The 22,856-nt window shown below is 38.5% G+C and overlaps 2 protein-coding genes across 8 annotated transcripts in view; both read left to right on the top strand.

Moving 5' to 3' along the window:
- The window catches only part of LOC121928777 (serine/threonine-protein kinase Sgk2-like), a 58,058-nt gene extending 36,294 nt beyond the window's left edge, over positions 1-21,764 (top strand). For 3 of the 6 annotated variants that reach the window (XM_042463965.1, XM_042463968.1, XM_042463966.1), the window contains 9 exons: positions 11,365-11,434; positions 12,995-13,052; positions 13,423-13,472; positions 15,154-15,211; positions 16,558-16,641; positions 17,518-17,649; positions 19,319-19,431; positions 20,315-20,351; positions 21,196-21,327. In XM_042463965.1, coding sequence (XP_042319899.1) covers positions 11,365-11,434; positions 12,995-13,052; positions 13,423-13,472; positions 15,154-15,211; positions 16,558-16,641; positions 17,518-17,649; positions 19,319-19,431; positions 20,315-20,351; positions 21,196-21,312 — 719 coding nt within the window. In that variant the 3' untranslated portion in view covers positions 21,313-21,327. The other 3 variants (XM_042463969.1, XM_042463967.1, XM_042463970.1) reach the window with 3 other exon arrangements.
- Positions 1-22,856, top strand: part of IFT52 (intraflagellar transport 52) — a 264,845-nt gene that overhangs the window by 207,294 nt on the left and 34,695 nt on the right. The window lies entirely within an intron of this gene.

The following is a 22,856-nucleotide window of genomic DNA, read 5'->3' as shown; positions in this document are numbered from 1 at the left end:
GTGAACTTTAAGGACAAATCGGAGGTACCATCCTAAAATAGTTTCAACACCTTGAAAAGCTTCTTTAAAGTTCAGTCTAAAACACAAAACTAGAGTCATCGCTCTACTGCCTGGAAGCCACCCATGTGCTGGAAACATAGACGGATTGGCAAACAAATTGGAAGCTAATTGGTACATATATAGTGCTCCTTTCCAGTTGAAAAACTGAAAAGCGCGATCAAGGAATAGGATCTCTGAGAAGATCACGTCCTTGAAGTTTCCAGCTTTGCAATGTGGGTATATCCTTGGATTCAATCCTAAATCTGGGATTTGGTGGAAACCCAGGACTGCATTTGCATTATACTAGTGCCCCCCGTGGATCTGGCTACAGTGGTATATGCCTGAATGATCCTGTTTACACAGGTTGTATGCAGAGCTCCTTTCAAAAATGTTGTGGAACTTCTATTGGTCCAGAATCTGTAGCCAGCTGTTGATCAGGGCTGGTTAAAAGGAGCTTGTTATTCATCCATTAAAGGCCAAGCCCTCCTCCAAGACTTATCCCCTTCACCACCACTCCCTTCTCCTTTTGTGTCGTGTCTTTTTAGATTGTAAGCCTGAGGGCAGAGAAACCATCTGACTAAAAGAGTGATACAGCGCTGTGTAATTTACAAGCGCTTCTAATAGGTAATAATAATAAATAATACAATAATCATAATAATAATAATAATAATAATAATAAGTCCTTTGTTACAAACAGCTTCACATTCACTAGATTCTGTTCTGCTTCCAGACACATCAAAGTGCTGGTTATGACCTCTAAAGCTCTATATGATGTGGGACTAGACCCTTGAAAGACCATATTCTCTCAACAAGCTTGCCTGGACATGAGAGAGGGATTCTTGGTGGTCACAAATCCCTGTCTTGGAATCTCTTGCCTAGGGGATGAGGCTGGCTTCCCTCCATGTTGTCTTTCTACCACCAAACAGAACAGCTATTTAGGCTGTTGGACTTTGGCATTTAAGCGCGTGTGTGTGTAATTTTTTTATTCTTCTTAATCTGTTGTTATGTGTCCTACTTGATTTACTACGTTTTGCCACCCGCAGCCAGTTTTGGACTAAGGGATAGGAGCACATGTGACACAGACGACAGATCAGATTAGAAAAGCCTGTGGATTCGCCCATTAAAAATATGAGGTAGATCAGTCACTGAGGGGGTGCTTCCGCATTCACTAGGGTGAATGGAAAATTCCAGAGGCTGGAAAAATTACATTATGAAATAACATGCATTTTTCCTTATTAATTTCACTCCATTTTGCACCAGATTTATGTATATTGTATCCGTTTCCTTGCATTCCCCTGCTATCATTTTTTGCTAAAAAGGGACAGCTGGTATATCTCATGCCTTTCTCATAATTGTTTTTTCTTCATATTTTGCCTAATTTTTCTGTATCTGTTCCAGATTCTTTCTTACAAACGGATTCACTACTCATCTTGGGCAGAGTCAAATAAGCAAGGCAATTGATACTACTCCTTTTTTTTTAGTTATGTTACATAGACCCTTTATCAGCAGAATAGGAAAGTCTGTTACTCTCACTCGGCAGAGAGTTGGGTTAACAGAACACAATATGTACTGTGTTTATTCCAAGGATGCCATTTTTGAGCCGTATATTCCAGAACTGCGCACCAGCCTGTGTATCCTCAGTGTCCCACTGAGTTGATTGGCTTATTGGCTACATTTTGGAATGTGCTTTCCTTTAATAATGCATTGTTGTGGTTGTTAACTCGCCCTTGACCTGACTCATGGCAAACCCTGGTGGGTGAGACATCTTCAAGATCCCTGCCTCCATCACTGCTCTGCTTCGTTTTTGCTTAGGCCTTCCTGATGGAATATCCATTTGGCATGCAATCTCGATCTTTTCCTACTATCTTTTCCTACCATTATTGTATTTTGCTAATGAGTCATGCCTCCATTATGTGGCCAAGTATGACAGCCTCAGTTCATCAGCTGCAAGTGGTGGGATCATTAGGTGGAAGGTGACCATGTTCTCCTGGAAATTTGTAATACAGTGGAAAGGAAGAAGCCAGGCATAGTCAGACACCATCCTAGACTTTAGGAGAGCGGATTTCAGTAAACTAGAAAGTATTGAGGGCGATTCCATGGTCAGAAATACAAAAGATAAAGGAGTTCGGACGGATGGACTTTCCTCAAAGGGAGATACGTGAAGGCACAATTTCACAACAGTTCCAGTGAGAAAGAAAAACGGAGGTGTCCAAGAAACCAGGATGGATGACTAAGGAACTTTCAACCGAGCAAGTTTGAACACGGAACATGTAAAAAAAATGGAAAAAGGGGGAAATCACAAAAAGGGAATTCAGAGAATAGCAGGCAGTGTAGGGGTAAAGTCAGAAAAGCTAAAGCGCAAATGAACTCAGGCTTGCCAAGAGGTTAAGAACAATAAAAAGGGCTTTTTTGGATATGTCCGCAGCAAAAGGAAGAAGAGGAAACGTAGGGCCACTGCGTGGCAGAAGATGGCAAAATGCTAACAGAAAGACAGAGAAAAGGCAGAATTACTCAACACCTTCTTTGCCTCAGTCTTCTCAAGAAAAGGCAAAGGGTGCTCAACCTGAGGATAATGGAGCAGAGGACAGAAGAGGGGAATTTCAGCACAGAATAAGTAAAGAGATAGTAAGGAAACACCTTATTAATCTAAATGAATTTAAGTCTCCGGGACCAGATGAACTCCATCCAGGGTATTAAAAGAACTGGCCAAATGTAATATCGGAGCCATTGGCAATAATCTTGAAAACTCCTGGAAACAGGAGAGATCCCAGCAGACTGGCGGAGGCAAACGTTGTCCCCATCTTCAAAAAGGGGAAAAAAGAGGATCCCAACAATTAGTCGTCCAGTTAGTCTGACATCATACTAGGAAAGATCCTGAGCAGATCATTAAACAGAGAGTCTGTGAACATCTAGAAGTGCAATGCCCATAATCACAAAAAGTCAACATGGGTTCAGAGAAACAAGTCATGCCCAGACAAACCTAATCTCTTCTTTGATAAAATTACCAGCTTGGTAGATGAAGGGAATGCTGTGGATATAGTATATCTTGATTAGTAGGCGCCTTTGACAAAGTTCCCCTGACAATTCTTGCAAACAAGCTTGTAAAATGTGGGCTAGAACAAAGGAACTGTTAATGGATCTGTATTGGTTGACCGGCCGAACCCAAAGGGGTGCCAACAATGCTCTTTTTCATCCTGGAAAAAGTGACCAGTGGGTCCCCACAGGGCTCTGTCCTGGGCCCATTGCTATCTCAACATCTTTATCAATGACCTGGATGACAGAATTGGGAGCATCTTCAATTGGCAGATGATACCAAATTAGGGGGAATAGCTAATACCCCAGAGGAAGGAGATCAAGATTCAAAATGACTGAATAGACTAGCAAAGCTGGGCCAAAGCTAACAAAATGAAAATTCAACACAGAGAAATGTAGGTATTGCACTTAGGGCGGAAAAAAATAAAATGCACAGATATAGGATGGTTGACACCTGGCTGAATGAAACTACGTGTGAAAGGGATCTAGGAGTCCAAGTAACCACAAGTTGAACATGAGTGAACAGTGTGATGCGGCAGCTAAAAAGCCAATGCTATTTTAGCTGCATCAATAGAAGTATAGTGTCTAGATCAAGAGAAGTAATAGTGCCACTGTATTCTGCTCTGTCAGGCCCCCACCTAGAATATTGTGTCCAATTCGGGCACCACAATTCAGAAAGGACATTGAGAAAACGGAGCGTGTCCAAAGGAGGCGACAAAAATGGTGAAGGGTCTGGAAACCAGCCTATGAGGAACGACTTAGGGAGCTGGGGATGTTTAGCCTGGAGAAAAGAAGGTAAGAGGTGATATGATAGCCCTGTTTTAATATTTGAAAGGATGTCTATTGAGGGAGGGAGCAAGCTTGTTTTCTGCTGCTCCAGAGAACAGGACCCGGAACAGGGGATGCAAGCTACAGGAAAAGAGATTCCACCGAGAACATTAGGAGGAACTTCCGCTGACAGTAAGGGCTGTTCGACAGTGGAAGGCACTCCCTCGGAGGGTTGATAGAGTCTCCTTCCTTGGAGGTCTTTAAACAGAGGCTGGATGGCCATCTGTCAGGGATGCTTTGATTTGGATTTCCTGCATGGCAGGGGTTGTGGGACTGGATGGCCGTTGGTCTCTTCCAACTCTATGATTCTGATTATTCTATGATTCATCAAAAATTTTTCATTAATGATAATTGCAGATTCATAAAAAGAAACTTTAACCTTGGCAATAGGCCAGGTTTTAATCGTGGCTACTCTTCCCAATATTGATAAATCATATTTCTTCCATTTTGTTAAATCTTTATTTATTTGTTGCCATGTTGGTTTATAATTATTCTCAAACAAGTTTATATTATTATCCGTTAACCATATGCCTAAATACTTTACTTTCTTTTCTGCCTTTAATCCGGATCTAGATGTCAATTCTTTTATTTCAGTCTCTCTCATGTTCTTTGTTATCATTGAGGTTTTATCTTTATTTATCTTGAAACCCAACTGGTTTCCAAATTCGTTTAACTCTGTTAATAAATGCTCTGTAGATCTCATTGGCTCTTCCAATATAATAAAAATATCGTCGGCTCTCAGTTTATGTTCACAACCTTTGATTTTTAAGCCTCTAATTTTGTTATTTGCTCTGACTGAGTTGTTCAAAATTTCTAAAACTGTGATAAACAGAAGTGGGGAGAGAGGACATCCCTCTCTTGTTCCTTTATTTATTGAGATTCTATCTGGTTTTTTTTTTTTTTTTGCCATTTATAACTTTTTGAATTTTTTGTTCTGAATATATTTCCTTTATATTTGCTTAAAAAAGTTTACCCATGTCTATTCTTTGAAGAACTTCCAACATGAATTGCCACTTTATAGAGTCTAGCTTGAATTTATATAGATACTCCATTGTCATTATTTTTGGTTTCTTTATGTTCAGCAGTAAATCTGCCTCTGCGCTTTCTTCTCTGACCTTCCTCAGTAATAATTCCAAGTGTGGGATGTTTTCCTCCTGTAGTATGGTGTCATCCACACAGTGGCAACCCTAGGGGTAGTGTCCCCCTCCACTGACCACTTCCCATTTCCCACCCTACATAATCCATAATCATGCTTTTTTGCACTAATGTTACTTGTAAATCATAATTCCAATATACCACTGAATGTAATGATAATAGTTGTGACATAAACAACTAGCAAAATTAAAATTATCCTTCAAATTACAATAGCATATGCATAACCTAAATGTATTTACATATACATAGTGAAAATTTGGTTATAATATACATAATGTTTTTTTAAAAAAAATAAAAGAATATTTTTTCCAAAAAATTCAAAAAAATTAATTTTTAAATTTGAATTTTTGAAAATTCTAGGGCCTCTTCTTTCTTCTCCCACTGAGCTTCACCTCCCTCCCACCATCTCTTAAAGCATTTTAAAGAGATACAGGCAAATGCCACAATGTTTCTGCCAAAATACAGGTGTTTGAGGAGCAGTGGTGTTACCCCCTCTTAGTGTGTCACCTGGTGTGGTCTGCACCCCCCTAGTGACACCACTGCATCCAGATATCTTAGACTATTGATGTTCCTCCCTCCTATCTTCACACTTCCATCTTCTGACTCTTAAACTGTTGTTCTTATGATATTTTCTGCATACCAGTTGAACAAATAGGGTGATAGAATGCAGCTTTGCCTTATCCCTTTCTGTTTTTCTGAATTCTGTTCTAACAGTAGCCTCTTGTCCTGAGTACAGATTTCTTATCAGGACTATGAAATGTGGTGTCATTTCCATGTCTTTAACATGTCCCATGTTTGTCAAACATGTCTTTAAGAACCATCCATAGCTTTCCATGATCTATGAAGTCAAAGGTTTTGCTATAGTCTATTAAAGCACATGCTGATGTTTTTCCTGGAATTCCTTGATGTACACACATCATATGTTTGCAATGTGGTCTCTAGTGCCTCTCTCTTTCCTGAACCCTGCTTGCACCTCTGGAATTTCTCTCTCTGTGTATGATTGGAGTATGAGACTATACAGACCGCCCCTTTGGGGTGTACTGCAGCTGCCCCTTTACTGGCCGGATCAGTGCTGTGGCAACCACATGCCACAGAACTTATCCAGCCTCCGTAGAGCACAAAAAGAAGCCAGAAAAATCAGCTCCTTTTTGTGCCCTCGAAGGGGCATCATAGCTGCCGCTGTGTGACGTGATGATGCTCCTTTGGTGCTGCACCATTTGGCAGCAGTGCCAAAGGTGCATCATTGTGGTGCATGCCGTGTAGGCCAGCAAGGGCCACAATGGCACCCTGCCAGCAGTAGGGCTTGGAGTGTGTGGACGCTCAGCCTCACCCCATCCACAAGCCAGCGCTTTTCGCTGGTCTGTACAGGGCCTATGTTGTAGAATTTTGAGCATAATTTCACTTGCCTGAGAAATTAATGCTGTGGTCCTATAGTTGCTGCGGTCTTTTGAGTCCCCTTTTTTGTGGATGGGGATGACAATTACTATTTCTGGTCCAATATGTATGGAGCTTGATGTAATTTAAAGGATTGTAGGCATTACAAGTCAAAATCTTGTTTCATTAAAATAGTAAGTGAAATAATAAATATTGCCCTGAGCAATGCTGCGTAGATTTCCAAGTCTTCAATAATAGAAGAGAATTTCTCTCTCCAAGACCATAATATATAGACGCTTGAAAGTTGGAAGTGGTACTAATCGGGTATGGCTCCCATGGATATTTGTTTGTTTGTTTTAAAAAATGTGTGTGTTGTGTGCCTTAATCATGACATAGGCATTATTTAGGATAAGAATTAAAAGAAAAGATTAAAGTAGAAAAATTTGCAGTGAGTGTAACTGAGAGCATAGAACAGGAAACAAAGCAGTAAACATTGCATCCAGAGTAGGCCAACAATGTTCAAGACTGGAAGCAAACAAAGGGAAAAACACATGCAAAATAAGTAGTACTGCAGTGGTGAAAAGTTTAAACTTCCTCAAATAACTTTTACATCTCCTGTGAAGAATACTTCAAAAGAAGGCAAGAGGCATGCTTCAGGGACCCACAGTCCATGGCTTCGTTCAGTCAATGTTCCTAGCTTTGAAATCTCCAGAATATTTTTTTTAATTACTTGCCTCTAATACAGATTGGTGTTCAAATGAACTGTCTGAATTGCATTGCTGCAGTTGCCACTATTATGGAGTTTATCACATGAAAGAGATTGGGAGTTTATCCCATGAATATCTCAGAAAAACTGCGTAATTATGCAAAATTATTTTGCATGACGTCGCACAAAACCTGCCATTAAAGTAGTCACAAAGAAGCATTTATGCACATCTTTTTACTTTCAGGATTTCAGTGATAATGCATTTCTGATATCACTTTATTTGCACAATTGCGTGTGATAATCATTTGCACGATTACTCACCATTTTCGCTTTATTTGTGGGAAGCATTAAATGTGCATTAATCTCTCTTTAATGCTGAAATTAGCATCAGTGTGATAAATTCCTAGATCAGAGTTTGCAGTTTTTCAGGTCATTTTGGTATTATCCCCTTTCACTTCCAATATTCTACACTTCAGGGCCATAACTTCCGAACATGGTTAAATGGTTGCAGCAGGAAGTCTTCAGATATGACTACTGTTAATGATGGAATGTTATCTAACGCAACATTTTCTTTTGTCCTTACCCATGATTAATACTTACATTTTTTTTCTGTTCAAAACTGAATGTTGTTAGGTGTGCTTCAATTTTTTTAAAATAAACCTTAACCCTAACCTTTCAGTTCAAGTAACTGTTCTTGTGGGTTGCGGATGAAATCAGTACTTTGTCATACTTAGTACAGTATATGCCGTTCAGATCAATGATACTTCTTATGATTAAGATAGCGTAGCTTAGGTTTGTCATGGTTAAGACTTAAGTCTCATTAACTTCAGTCATTTTATTCCAAGTATGATTTAAATCTGGATCCAACCCAACATGACAATAAACAAGTTTCAGGAATGTGTCTTCAAATTCCACATCACCATTCCCCCCTCCCCCTCAATTTTCGGGGAAATAATTTGTTTTTTTTATATACCGCTATTCCAAAGATCATTGCGGTGAACAGCAAGTAAGCTAATGAGCAAGTAAGCTAATTTGCCCCCAACAGTCTGGGTACTCATTTTAGCGACCTCGGAAGGATGCAAGCCTGAGTCGAGCTTGGGCCCTTTTGCTGGTCTTGAACTCGCAACCTTCAAACAGCTTCAAACTCATGTTCTCATAAGGTTCATCAGTGGATATTGTCCATGACACATCTAACGAAACCCCCATGATTAGAATCACTGTCCAGATCCTAGAAGAAAACAGGGTGTGCTGTTAGAGCATGTTCTATCTGAGCTTCTCAGTGCATTTTTCTGTTAATTGTTGGAAATGGAATGCAGCATGAACTAGAAGAACCTTGGTCTAACGCAACAAGGTCATTTTGTGTTCTTGAGTCAAAGTGCAGGAGGCCTTTTCTGTGTTTTTGCCATAGCAAGGTCACCCTTCTGTGCAAGTTGGTTAAATGTTGTCCAGGGCACCATGCCTGCAGGCTTCTATTTCTGTGTTGTCCTCATAACTACACAATCCAGGGGGAAACACATTCCACTAATTGTATTAGTTATATTTAAATCTTCTTCCTCCTCCTCTTATTGACCCAACAATCCTGTGAAGTAGGTCATGCTGAGAATATAACTGTGCAGGGGTAGGCAAAGTATGGGCCTGCTGTTTTTGTGATCCATGATCCCTTCATCTTCCCTCGACTGTCATTTTTTCTGGCACTCAGAAGGGTGAATTACCTCTTGTGGAAGCCTGTAGGGACAGTAATTCATCTTTTAAACAGGTTGTAGGACCATGTGGCTTGGCAGCTAAGTGGGGCTGGTTACCTGCCTCAGTAACCAGCCCCTGTCTTCACCTTCTAGCGGAAAGATAGCAGAGACCAACCAAATCTCCCATGAGAACCTGAGTGCTTTTTATTTTGTCAGGCCTTTGGTTGTGAATAATGTATTGTAGCAGAAGGAGATTTTAACAGTGTGTGTTGTGCTTGCATCTTTCAAAGTCTGTTTTAAAATTAACTTTGTGTTTTTAGCAGGATCATTGCTTCATTTTTTTTAAAAAATCAACTTTTGTACTGATCAGATTTTTTTTGGGGGGTGTACTTTGTTTTAAGTAGTCGTAAGCCACCTTGAGCCCTGTGCTAGGATAATGATGGGAAATAAATTAAACAAATGAAGAAATTATTATTATTTAATTGTAAGTCTATAAGGCTCCAAAAGTTAGCCTTTAAAGAGTGTTCATAAATTTCAGCTCGTCCAAAGAACTGCAGCCAGATGTTAACAAGGGTTTGCTACATGAATCGTAAAACACTTTTGTTGGAACACCTCCACTTGCTGCCAGTCTGTTTTTGGGCACAATTCAAAATGCTGGTTATAAAGCCTTACATGGCTTGGGTCCAGGTTTTGTGAAGAATTGTGTTCTCCCATTTGAGCCTGCCTGTGTTTTGAGATCTTCAGGGGGGACCTCTCTGTCCCATCATTCTCACAACTATATCTACTGGGAGAAGACCTTCTTGGTGGCTGCTCCCAGGCTCCTACCTCCATGGAGAGAGCCTAGTCTGGCAAAGTCTTTGCTGTCCTTCTCTGGACAGTTGATGTATTTTGTTTCACCAGGTCTTTGAGAAATGATTGCTTACAAAGAAAGAGGTTTTTTTAAATAATATGCTGTGCTGTCCATAATTGTTTTTCTTTTTTAAAAAATGGTTATGCCTTTACATTGTTTTAATTTTGTTGATGGTTTAAATCTATTTTAACTTTTGCATGGTTGTAAACTTCTATCTGTACCTGTTTTAACTATAAGCCAACTTGAATCCTAGGGCTAGGAACAAGGATGTGAGGAGAATGGGTATGATGATGATAATAATGACGATTATGTAGGAAAATTTGTCAAAAGAAATCACTAGAGTTCTTTTTAAGGTTCCATCTCATCATTCACTGCCTATTTATTTGTAGATGGTGAGGGATTTGTAAAAGTCCAATTGTTTCTCAGCAATAGGAGTTATTTCCTTTAACCTTGTTCTGTGGTGCTAGCCCCAGTTCAACATTGCTACCATTAACCCTACAAATGTAATGACGGAGAAGGGGAATGTCACTATGGAGGGGAAGAAATTATCAGTTTGTCCTAACTGAACCTGCTTTCCTTGGACTGATAAGACTTTGCAAGCTGCTTATTCAGTTTTACCATCAGCTTCCAAGTTTTCTTAAATGGCAGGGCATTGCTGAGAGAGAGAGTGATTTCCTTGTGCTATCCATTAATTTGTCTATTGGGGCTGCATCAGTGCTAATGTACATAGGAGGAAGCTGCTTGTTGTATAGTTTTAAAAAGAGAAACCATAATATGTAGTTCCATGCATGTAACTATTTGGACAAAGTCAACCATAACAAGCACATCAAAATATCAATGATAGGTTTACATTTTTAATTGAATCATTATATTATTATGTACAGTCATGTCCATCTTATAGCAACACTAAAGCAAACCTAACAGAGGGTTGTTAGGTTGTTGGGTTTTTTTTTTTTTTTTGCAAGATTTGTTCAGAGGAGGTTTTCAATTGCCATCCTCTGGGGCTGAGAGAGTGTGACTTGTCCGAGGTCACCAGTGTGTTTCCATGGTTGAATAGAGATTCAAACCTTGCTCTCCCAGAGTCCTAGTCCAACACTCAAACTACTACACCAGCCTGAGACGTGATAATTTCAATTAAAATTAGTTTTAATTGAAACATTTTGTTTGCATGCTTTAAAGTAATTTGCATTGTAAGAGTTTTGCCATAAAAAGCAGCCTAGAAATAATTAAAATGCTTTGTTGTCCCCTGTTGGCCTAGTCCCCTCACCATACCACTGACACTTGAATGAAGTGGGGTTGGCTCTACTTGGAAAGCTCTGAATAAGAAGAACTGAATGTGTGCCAAGTGTGATGTATCAAAGGGTAGCTCTTCTCTATTGTGACCCGTGTCTCACAGAAAAGCAGGACAATTCTGGGTAATGGCCTTGGAAGCAAGCAGACTGAAGGCTGTTGTTTACAGGGCTTCATTCTTGCTGGGTCCAAGATTCTGCTTTTGCATTGTTATTCGAATAAGGTTAGAAACTCCTTCCTGGGGCAACAAGACTCATCCCTTGCAGCAATAAAAAACATGGTTACTTTGACATGTGGGCGAGTGGGGATGGATGAGAAGGGCAAGGTCACTTCAGAACAAATGTGTCTCTGTGTGCATGCTGAACAGCTTACTTATTTTGCTAATTCCCGCCCCCCTTTTCCTGTAGGTCTCATAAAACAAGGGCGAGAGAGGTTAGAGCAGACTATCAAAGCCTCCAGTTCCAGGCTGTCCTCCTAGTGAGTATCTGTCTCTTTCTGTCAGTGGGTTGCTGCTGTCTCTTTAAAGCTCAGCCTGACGATAACCTCCTACAAGCAACAAGCCGTGGATTGAGCTGACTGGCACAGAGCAGGATGATGCACTGGGAAGCATCTCTTGCACAAACTGGGATTTGTGGTTCTATATGGCTTTGTTGCACAAGCCTGCTTCTAACAAGTGCTTTTTCTTGTGGAAATGTAAGTAAAGTTGCTAAATGAGATTACTGGAAGTGAGATCCATTGGAGCTTTAATGTCTCTTCTGTGGTGATTTGAAAAAAAGGGGCTTCTATGGAGCTGTAGGATGCCACACAGTCCCCTTAGCTCCTTGCCAAGAAGAGTGGAGAGTATGAACATTTAACTCTATTTATGTTTGGTTTACTGGCTTGAGTTGTAAATAAATAAATAAATTTAATTTGTACTCCATCTTTCTTATGCAAAGGGAGAACTGAGAACTAAAGGCCACGAAGGTGACAATTTTGTGGTTAGTCTTGCTTGTGACATTTTTTTAAGTGTTGTAGCTTGTTTTCGCCTTTCTAATAGTTTCACTTTAGAGAAGGAAGAAAAGTGCTATATGAGTTGGACCACTTTCATCCTTCTTGATCTAATTTCTCTCAAGCAAAAGGCTGCTTTTTAAACAGCAAAAAGTATATTGGGGGAATTTAGTGACAAATCTTTCACATCAATGGTTCTTAAGTAGAGGATCTAGAATGGAATATTGGCATTAAAAAATAACTACACAGTTTCTAATGTTCTGTCCACTGTGTGCTAGAAGCACAAAAGAGGATGGATTATTTTAGTAATCAGGATTTCAGATTTTTACAGAGACTAGTATTTGCTATTCCAGCAGTTTCTCCAAAATACAACACTGGACAGAAGGTAGATCTAGATATTTTGGCAGCTCCGGTTAGCAGTACATTATTGACTAGCATTTATTGCTCCAAATAATATTAGCAACGGAATCAGGGACGTAGCCAAGGGGGCGGGGTTCTTGGGGTCTGGACCCCCCCTTCCGTTAGATAAAATTAATGGTGTGTGCTGCCGCGCCGCTGCACCCAAGCCCCATTATAATGGTGGCACTTATCTGGACCTCCCCCCTTCCCAAAATCCTGGCTACGTCCCTGACGGAATGACTGCCTCCTCACTTCCAGCCATACTGCAGAAATGAATAAAGTTTGGGGTAATCAGGAATAGGTTTTTGTGTGGAGGGACTGTGAGCTCTGTTGATTTCACCTATTCAAAATAAGCCTCTGAACTCAGATTCAATTCTAAACAGTTTGTATTAGGGTGCAGTTGGTGGATGTTTGGGTATTAGTTTTAAAAAAATCTTTCCTCCCCACCCCAAGAATTCACATGTTCAAGCTTCCTGTCCAATAATAAAATCTCAGTTCTTGTTTTGATAGAATACATGTCTGTGGCTATAACAGCCAGATTCAAACCTCCCCCAAATTATATATCATCTGTGACTTCAAGTTTCTCCTTATGGAGGTGGAAAATCTGAAATTTTCAGTCTTTCAGTTTGTGATTGTTTTTTTACTTTGCAGTGCTGAAAAAGTCGTCGCCTTAATGGAACGTTCCAAAAGCCCAGATTGTAACAGCCAGGTAAGTTCCAGACAGGGTGTCATGTAAATAAATGTGTTTAGTTGCATTCACACTGGAAGCACAAAAATGTAAGGAACCTAATTACTTAGCTGTTTAAAGGTGCCAGTAAGGTAGAGAATTCTGCAGGCTGGGCCACAGTACGGCTGTGGCTACGTTGATATGTGTTTACTCCATACAAACATACTTCACTTTCTGTCTCTGACGTGATTTCCCCAAAACTTGGAAAAAGTACCTTTTTTGAACTATAGCTCATAGAATCTCCCAGCTAATATGACAAATGATCCATATTTACATTTATGGCTATTGTTCTCATGTGGTAACATAGCTAATTCTTGGCTAACTTTGATGGTCTCCTTTCTGTCACATTCAGCCTTCATCACCAACAGACAACATCAATCTTGGACCTTCTGCTAATCCTAAGTAAGTCTACTGCATTTTATGATTCTGCAGAGTATAATGAAACTGTTTCCATTTCCTCAGTTGGCTTTGCTGTGGCTAGTCATCTTGAGCTCCTGTACAAGTCTTCTTTACAGCAGACTTGTGCAACATTAGCACTCACTGTTTTCAGAATAATAATAATAATAATAATAATAATAATAATAATAATGAGGATGGTGATGATGATGATTCCTTAGCATTAAGTTAAACTATTTATCAAACAAAACGAACTTAGTAAAGGAAAAAAAGGTTTGAAATAATGATGGGTGTGAATTTAACTTGGTTTATTTTTGTTATAAGAAGTCCACATTTTTTTCAGCAATATAATGGAAAGAACTTCAAGGTTGTTGTTTTGTTTTAATGAATATGAAGAAAAGTAGAACTGACAAATTGGTTTACTCTGGTAGAGGGCTTTAATGGATTAGCTCTTAAAAGTCCATCCTGAAACCTAGGTATTCAACCACTATCCATAGTGTTCAGTTAGGCTCACTGCTACTTTTTCTAACAGACTTCTCAACTATAGAACATGTAAAATATCTTCTTCTTGATGCAAATAGTTGTGCCTTTTCAACCAGTGTGGCAGCTGAGCATTCTATTTGGTTTTGGTAAGAACTGTTCAAAGTCTGTAAAAACCTTCATAAAACTGATTAAAAGAACTTGAGGTTTTATTTTTTTTAAAAAACCCACAAATATGGCAGAATACAAAACTAATAGATTTTTTTCTTTCTCTTGTATAGGGTTGTAACTCTTTGCTTATTTCATTCTGGCATGTGAGAATGAATTATTTTATTCATTCTTGCTGCTGGGTAGTGTTATGAAAGATTGCACACATTTCCCAATGATTTTTCTCATAATGGTTTGTGAAAAATTTGAGGATTTTTCCCCAAAGCTTTCATTTTTGTGCAAACCCCTTGTCTCTGCCATGAAATGTGTTTATGCAAATGGGTATACTTGTGTATAAATACAAATGCATTTTTCACAAGAGTCGCAAATTACAGAAACATTTACAACAGGTGACCATTTTCCGATCTGGTGTCTTGATGTGTTGAATAACTCATTCTCATTCAGGATGAGAAAAATTATCTAGATTAGAAAATGTGTGCATATTCTGTACATCCCCACTATAGTACTGGATTAGTTTGTGTGGTCTGATATTTATCATCTTTGTGGGACTGATGAAACATTGTATTGGCCCTGTTATTAGTTAAAATGTGACAGCTGCAGAAGCTGGTGATAGGGGACAACAGTAAGAGAGGAGGACCAAGATGTGTTTGCTACCCTAAACCTACCTACTGCCACCAGGTGCTATACAGCAGTGCCATTCATTGGCTGGTCTGCAGCAAGTTGGCAGAAAAGCAAGAAACAGTTATAGTCAATGGACATAAACATAATGACAGTACCTGACACACCCGGGAAGAAAATATTTGAAATGTTTTCAATTCTGCTGTTAAATAGTCAGTCCTCAGTATCAGTGGTCTTGCCATCCACAGATCTGAGCAGCAAGCTCATGTTGCCCCCAGTGGTGGTGCATGCCCATGGCCACTCTGCCATTAGAGACAGCCTCCATTGTCCCATGGCAGTGTGGGCAGCAATAGGGCAAGTGACAAAGTTTTTATTGCTTTTTTTTTTTTTAAATTTCTGTGTTGTCTTCTTTTCCCAACAGTGCCAAACCAACAGATTTTGACTTTCTAAAGATAATTGGCAAAGGTAGTTTTGGAAAAGTAAGTATTCTAGAACAGAAGGTTTTCCTACTTATTGTTCTTGGAAACCATTCTCCTGATCTATTCTGCCCTCTTAGCAGTTTGGTTCTGACCTTCTTGAACTGGTGTCATTTTCACTTACTGTGTGATTCTCTCCCTTATCTTTGGTGATTGTTAGCCCCCCATGTTTGGTCTGCTGCTCTTGCTGCCATTTTAAAGAGACACATTACATTGTCACTGAAGAGTCCCAATTTTTAGTCAGCACCATGCATTTAGCACCTGGTAAATTGTATCTTTGCTCTCAAGCTATGTTTCTGGGAAAGTAATATGAGGCAGGAAGAGAACAGAACACTCCCACTCCCTTGACCTGTTTAGGAAGAAACTTAAGACCTATCTCTTCCAACAGGCTTTCCCCCATGTGTCTTGACATCTGTTCCCCATCATATATGCTGCTTTCCAGCTAATTCTGTCTTTTGGCTATGGTTTTTATTCTCTGTGGTTTTATTGTGTTTTTAATTTTGGAATGTTTTTATGATGTTTATATACTGTTGTCCAAATTGTATAATGTTTTATATCCTTGTTGTAACCCGCTTTGATCTCCTTTGGAAAAGCGGGCTATAAATAAACAGTGATGATGATGATGATGATGATGATGATGATGATGATGATGATGATGAGAGGGATGCTTCTACTTCTTGTGCAAGTAGCATCTTTCTGTGGTTTTGAGAGCTAGCAGCTATTGAATGCAATATTCTGCCACAGAAGGTGTTTCCACACACAAAAAGCAAAGGTTTTGTTTGAAGTTTTTATTATTTAGGAAATTTTAATACTTACAACTATAAAACAGTGCACAAACCAGCATTTGTGGGCTGCTAGTGTTGCACTCCACCGTGATTATGTTCAGAAAAATTCAAGAGAAACTGTCAGTATTTCTTTTATATTATCAGTAGCAAACCTGTGAAATATCAGAGCTCTTTTAAAAACACATGCCTGTGACACCATTTTAAATCAACCATTTTACAATCCTGTCCTCCTTTTAAAGAGCTCAGGGTTGCATGCATGGTCCTCTTTCTGCTAGATTATTTCTCTCTCAACAACCTGTTAGGTAGGTTAGGCTGGGATACAGTGACTAGCCTGAAACTATATCATGAGCTTTGTGACTCAAGCCTTCCCTGCACAAGTCAAAAGGCCCCAAATTGACTGTGTGAATAGGGGCAAGTCAGATGGGGGGGAAACCCTTCATAAGATGGTACATGATACATCCAAGGAGGCATGGAGACAATGTGAATCCAGTGAAAAAGCTAAACGCACACTAGCTAGATCTTTCTTCAACTACCCACACCCTGGACCTCTTATTCCTGCTACAGGTCCTTCTTGCAAAACGAAAGTCTGATGGGAGGTTCTATGCTGTGAAAGTTTTGCAGAAGAAATCTATCCTCAAGAAGAAAGAGGTATCTTTTTAAAAAAAACAGAAAATCTTTACTTGCACTGTGAAACAATGAATGTTCTTCAGCACAATCATGTTTTGCTATTCTCTGCCCCTCTTCTGTGGCATGACCTCTTATAACTGCTATCTGTGTTTTTTCAATTTTATTTAAGCAAGTGGTTTAGTCTGTATTTAAATGTTTTTATTTGTTTGAATGTTTTAAATGTCTTATCTGTTGGACATCACCTTGAGAGCCCTGCTGGAGAGGAAATAGACAGATACTCATTAAATTGCAACATATGCCACAGTTATGTAAGATGAAATACAGCGTGTGTGTGTTTCTCTATATCTACAATAGGCAAAACTCTTAATAGCCTTTCATGAGAATTAATCTTGAGTTTCAAAAGCTGTTACTGGTTTTAAGTTGTATTCTTTTTTAAAATGGTTGTATAATGCTTTGAAATCTTTAGAGGTAAGTAGTTCATAAATAGTTGTAAAATACATTTATGTATATATACATACTTTATATCAGTTCCAACCAGGATCTTAACCTGTCATCAGTGAACTACCATATATAGAACCGGAACCAAACTACTTGTGCACTTATAGCTGTATGAAACTTTTATTAATTACAAACTGCTTTTATGGGGACATTTATGAGGACTATATCCTTGGCATACAGGAAAGAGGGAAAGGAAAACAGGAAAAGAAAGTCATGTTGCAGTTCTAATGAAACTGCCACCTTTGCTGAAACTGCAGTTTGTTGGGGAGAAGGAAACCTTTGCCAAAGACATTTGACTGTATGAGTGATATGTGTGATTTTCACTATTACTGACTTTTATAATCCTAACTCTATATTCTTGCTTTATCCTCTCTCTTTCTCGCTTGATTATTTTAATAGCAAAACCATATCATGGCAGAACGCAATGTGCTGCTGAAGAATGTGAAACATCCTTTCCTTGTGGGGCTCCACTATTCCTTCCAGACCAGAGAGAAACTCTACTTCGTGCTTGATTATGTAAATGGAGGAGAGGTAAGTGCATGCCAGACATCTATATGTGTTGAGCATAGCATTGGTGCAAAAATTTGGGAGATTCTTTCCAATCTTCTAATGTTTTTTGACGTCTTGTGACTGATTTAATGTATGTTCAGTTCTAGTTATTCTTAGACTCAAAGACAGAAGGACTAAAGGTGGGAGGAACAGCCATTAAAAATCTAAGATACGCAGATGACACACAATTTTCCTAGCAGAAACAAACAAAGACCCGGAGCAATTACTGACGAAGGTTAAGAAGGAGAGTGCCAAGATAGACTTAATTGTGAATATTAAATAATAATAATAATAATAATAATAATAATAATAATAATAATAATAATACAGTAGACCCTTGTTAGACGCTGGGGTTTGGTTCCAAGATCTCCTGTGTATAACAAAATCCATGTATGCTCAAGTCCCATTAAATATAATGACATAGCAAAATGGTGTCCCTTATAAAAATGGAAAATCAAGCTTTGATATTTGAAATTTATACTTTTTTGAATATTTTCAAACTATATATGTTTGAATCCGTGTATAAAAAAAAATCTGTGTATAATCAGTGTATAAGAAGGGCCGACTGTAATAATAATGACCATAGAATTCCTCCTAGACAACAAGAAAATGGAAATAGTCAAAGAGTTCACATACCTTGGTTCAAATATTGATCAGAGTGGAGATTGCAGTCAAGAAATTAGGAGAAAACTAGGATTGGGAAGAGCAACTATGAAAGAACTGGACAAGATTACAATGCATAAAAACATTAGTCTGAACACTAAAGTGAAGAGCATTACCATGTATAGCTGAGAGAAAGCAGATAAGAAGAAAATCAACTCATTTGAGAGGTGGTGCTGGAGGAGAGTACTGGGGATACTGGGGGTGGCCATGAAAATAAACAGTTGGGCTCTAGAACAGCTCGAGCCTGAACTCTCTGGAAGCCAAGATGACTAAATTGAGGCTGCCATACTTTGGCTACATCATGAGGAAAAATGAATCATTAGAAAAGACATTGATGCTAGGAAAGCTGAAAGATAGCAGATAGAGAGGAAGACTGCATGCCAGATGGCTAGACTCAATCAAAGGGGCCACAGGCCTGAGTCTGCAGAACGGATTAGAGAAGCAGAGGACAGGGAGTCTTGGAGATGTTCCATCCATGAAGTTGCTATGGGTTTGAGTCATCTTGTGGGCAGTTAAAAATAACAAATTCACCCCCTTCACATTGATTTGCACCAATTTACAGAATCATAGCTTTTGGCATACCATCAGGCTTTCAATCAAAGTGCTCTAAGCTTGGAACCAACTAGTTATGGCTATTGGTTTGCAGTGATGAATCTGTTCCAGACTTTGCAAGTGCTGTCCAGGTACCTTCAAGCACTATCTTCAAAATAGGTTCAGGATCTTGGATAGCTCCTTTAAACTTCAGTCTAACTCAGAGTAGATTTACCACTTTACTGATATGCAGTCTGCCACATACCACTGCTTGGAAATGAGCATGATCCTGAAAGCTTAGAATAAAAAAAGCTGTTTCCCATGAAAGTGTGTTAGCTCTAGATGCTGTTGCTCTAATTGGATCTCTGTTCAGATAGATAAGGGATGCTGTTACAAGAGGAAATACATTTTCAAAACACTGTGATCCAGTTTCAGATTCTTGCATCTCTATCCATAGCTCTTCTTCCACTTGCAAAGAGAACGTTGCTTCCGGGAGCCCCGAGCACGCTTTTATGCAGCTGAAATGGTCAGTGCAGTGGGGTACCTCCATTCCCTGAACATCATCTACAGGTAAAACATTTCCATAAAGAGAAGAGATCTCTGGTATGATACATATTGCTATAACTGATGGGTGGATGGATAGATAGATTGCATCCAACATGCCCAAAGGGCTGGCAAATGAATTTACATTTTTGTAAATTTGCACTTAAAAAGTCTTTCTTTCTCATACCTTGCCAATGCTTTTAACAGATGTACGTATGAGAAAATCAAATGTAGATTTAATCATCTGTTTTATACCTTTTTGGAAGCTACAGACAGATTATCTGCCTTAAAAAAGAGTAAGCCTCACTTGTACCTTTTATCTGATTTAATATTGTTACTTTAAAAACAGCTAAAATGCTTGATTTCTCTACTTTATGGGAAAGTAGGTAGAGATATCATGGGCCCCCCAACCAATCCACTACCCATTTCTGGTGGTAGGAGCCTATCTTACCCATGCTCAGTCTTCTTGGCAAGAGGTATATGAGAATAACATATGTTGAGCTGACTTTCAAAGTGGCTTTGCTGCTTTGCATTAGTTCATCCTGGTGCACCCTAAGTCATACCTGGTTCTTCCAGTATGCTTTTGTGAGGATGTGTTTATAGGACTTAATGAAAGTGAGGCAGCAAACATAGAAGTAATGGCTTCCACTGGGACTATAACATTATAGTCTATAATAGACCAGTATAGGCTATAAAATTTTCATCTGGGGGAAAATAAGGAACACTCAAATGAAATGATTTTATTGGTTTGGGAAAGACATCTCTGAACTTATCACTTTTTGAAGTCTGCACAATGTAATTTTTTAATGGACATAGTCAAATGGTTATCTAGAAACTGGGTGAAAAGTGTGCTTTACGATTCCAACAGAACTTAAACCTCCTTTTTTTCCTTTCCCTCTGTCATATTTAGGGACTTAAAACCGGAAAATATCCTATTGGATTGTCAGGTATGTAACCAGTCTGGGTGTCATATGTGTAAAATTACAATTGCTTTCCTAAAGAGACTGCACATTCTGTAGTTTAGGATAACAGACAGCTCTTGTTTCAAGAATTGTAGAATGAATACTATGTGAAGCTCAAAATATATGCATGGCATGTCAAATGTGAAGGTCATGTGCATATACAATTAGGAGCATATTGCAGTTTAGAAAAGACTCTTTAAGTGACATACAAACCAATCCTTTTCTAGGCAGTATTTTTGCACTGCTAAAAAACCTGAGCCTGATATTTATATGTGCATGACCTTTGCATAGGATGCACTCCTGTTTTTTAGTTTATTTACTCAAGCGAGTATGCATAGCCGGCTAAAAAAGGCAATTTGAAATTTCATCTTGTGAAATTTGCATCCATGTGCTTTGTATTAGCCATTCTCTGCATAGTATGTTTCAGGCATGGTGTGCAGTTGGGTTAAATATGTTATAAAATATGCAACACATTAGATCTTTTTAATTTGTGTATAGAAAAAATATATTCTGCATCAGGGAAAGGAGGAAATAAGTAGTATGTGTTTTTAACTTTCCCAAAGAAAATAATGTGAATTGTAAGCACGCAGAGTAATACCAGTGGTTTTATAAATGTCCAACAAAATTTGATTGTAAATCTTGGCATATTTGATTAGATTTCCAAAATACTAATAACTGCAGGGTTGGATGGTTTTTTTCAATATCAGTCTTTAGTAGGAAATTTTTACAATTAGACTTAGGCAACCAGATTGTACATGAACACAACAACACTAATGAACTTTGAACTGCAACTTTCTTAAGCAGCCGAAATTTCTTCTTTTTCTTTTAGGGACATATTGTACTGACAGATTTTGGGCTATGTAAAGAAGGAATGGAGCCAGAAGAAACAACATCTACTTTTTGTGGCACCCCAGAGGTATGGTATGGAAATATTATTAAAATTTGAATCCATTTTTAATGGGTATTTCTGAAGCATGGAAAATATACTTTTTTGAACAACCTCCAGAATCCAGCATGGCTAGTAACAATGCTGCTTCAGGGATTCTGGAATCTTCAACCTAAACAAATAACAAAACCAACATAAATTTGGTGAAGTAAATTTGGACATGAAAGTTGGACTATTGATGCTAGTTATAACTGACAAAAAAAAAAAAACACCCTAGAAATATGCTGAAGCTATTTTTTCTTAAAAGACTTGTGGTAACCTGGAAGCTACAGACAAGAAAAAAAGTGGAACTTCATATTTCAACGCTCAATTGTAGATTATTAATTTGTTGTACTGCAAGTTGCCTTGGGTAAATATTTTGTGGGAAATGGCATGCTCATTAACTAATCACCTCAGCAACCTGACTTTTCCATAGAGTAACTACAGTAGCCCTCTGTTTTTGCGGGGGATCCATTCCCCCCCCCCCCCCGAAAACAGAAAATTGTTGGTATTCAAGCCCCATTGGCTTAAATGGTGCCATGAACCCCATTTTGTCCCCCTCCATTTGCCACCCATGAATGGGAGAGGGATGCTGATTCAAAGTCCATGAAAATGGAGGGGTGGCTATATTGATTGATTGATTGAATTTATATCTTGCTTTTCTCCCAAGATGGGATATTGCTTGTAAAGATCAGGTGAGCTAGGTTGGATAACTAACCTTATATTGTTTGAAACATGAGAGAAGGCAGTGGTCAGATTCTGCCAGATGGCTGGGTTGAGAGGGAGACAGACTGTCATAAGCTGAGACACATTATTATGTAATGAGGAATCACATGTATAACCAAAACAGAACAGAAACTGTTTAGATACATGTTCTGATATTTAAAACATGGTGCATATCTTTGTTGATAAGCTGTTTTAAAATAAAAAGAATTATTTATATGATATGATGCAAATGGATAAACTCTCTTGCGAGATAAATGAAGACTCTTGGGATTAAAGCTCAAAAGACTGGTGTAAAGTACTAACATATATTAAGAAGAAATGGGGTGATATAATTTTATAAATATTCTTTGTCTTTATCTGGGAGCTATGATTAATATATTATGGAATGGATTGTAACTATAATAATATTAGAAGAGATAGGCTTGGATTAGAAGTACAAGAGAATCGGTGTGTTCTTGATATAGAATTATAATAGGCATATTTACTGACCTTTTTCATTTTTAATGAAATAGTAGTATTTTCTTTTCTTTTTTCTTAATCATACTTTGAATATGAGAAAGAAAAAATGTTATCATCCAAAGTTGAAAGCTTGTGAACTGACTTAGTTTGAAGGAAGATAACTATGTGGTAAGAGAGTATACGATCTTATTAATCAATGGTGGTGGAAGTTAAGGGTTTTAGTGTGGGGATGAGTGAGAAGGTATGTGAGAATTCCTGACTATGTTAGGTAAGGCAGAAAGAAAGGTTTTTTTTTGGTTTTGTTTTGTTTTGTTTTGTTTTTGAGTTGGTTAGAAGGAGTAGGTAGGAGAGGTGGGATTTAGTAAGTGACGAAGGTAAGA

This window comes from Sceloporus undulatus, chromosome 4 (assembly GCF_019175285.1).
Source record: "Sceloporus undulatus isolate JIND9_A2432 ecotype Alabama chromosome 4, SceUnd_v1.1, whole genome shotgun sequence".
NCBI lineage: Eukaryota > Metazoa > Chordata > Lepidosauria > Squamata > Phrynosomatidae > Sceloporus > Sceloporus undulatus.
This window is presented reverse-complemented; position numbering and strand designations above follow the sequence as displayed.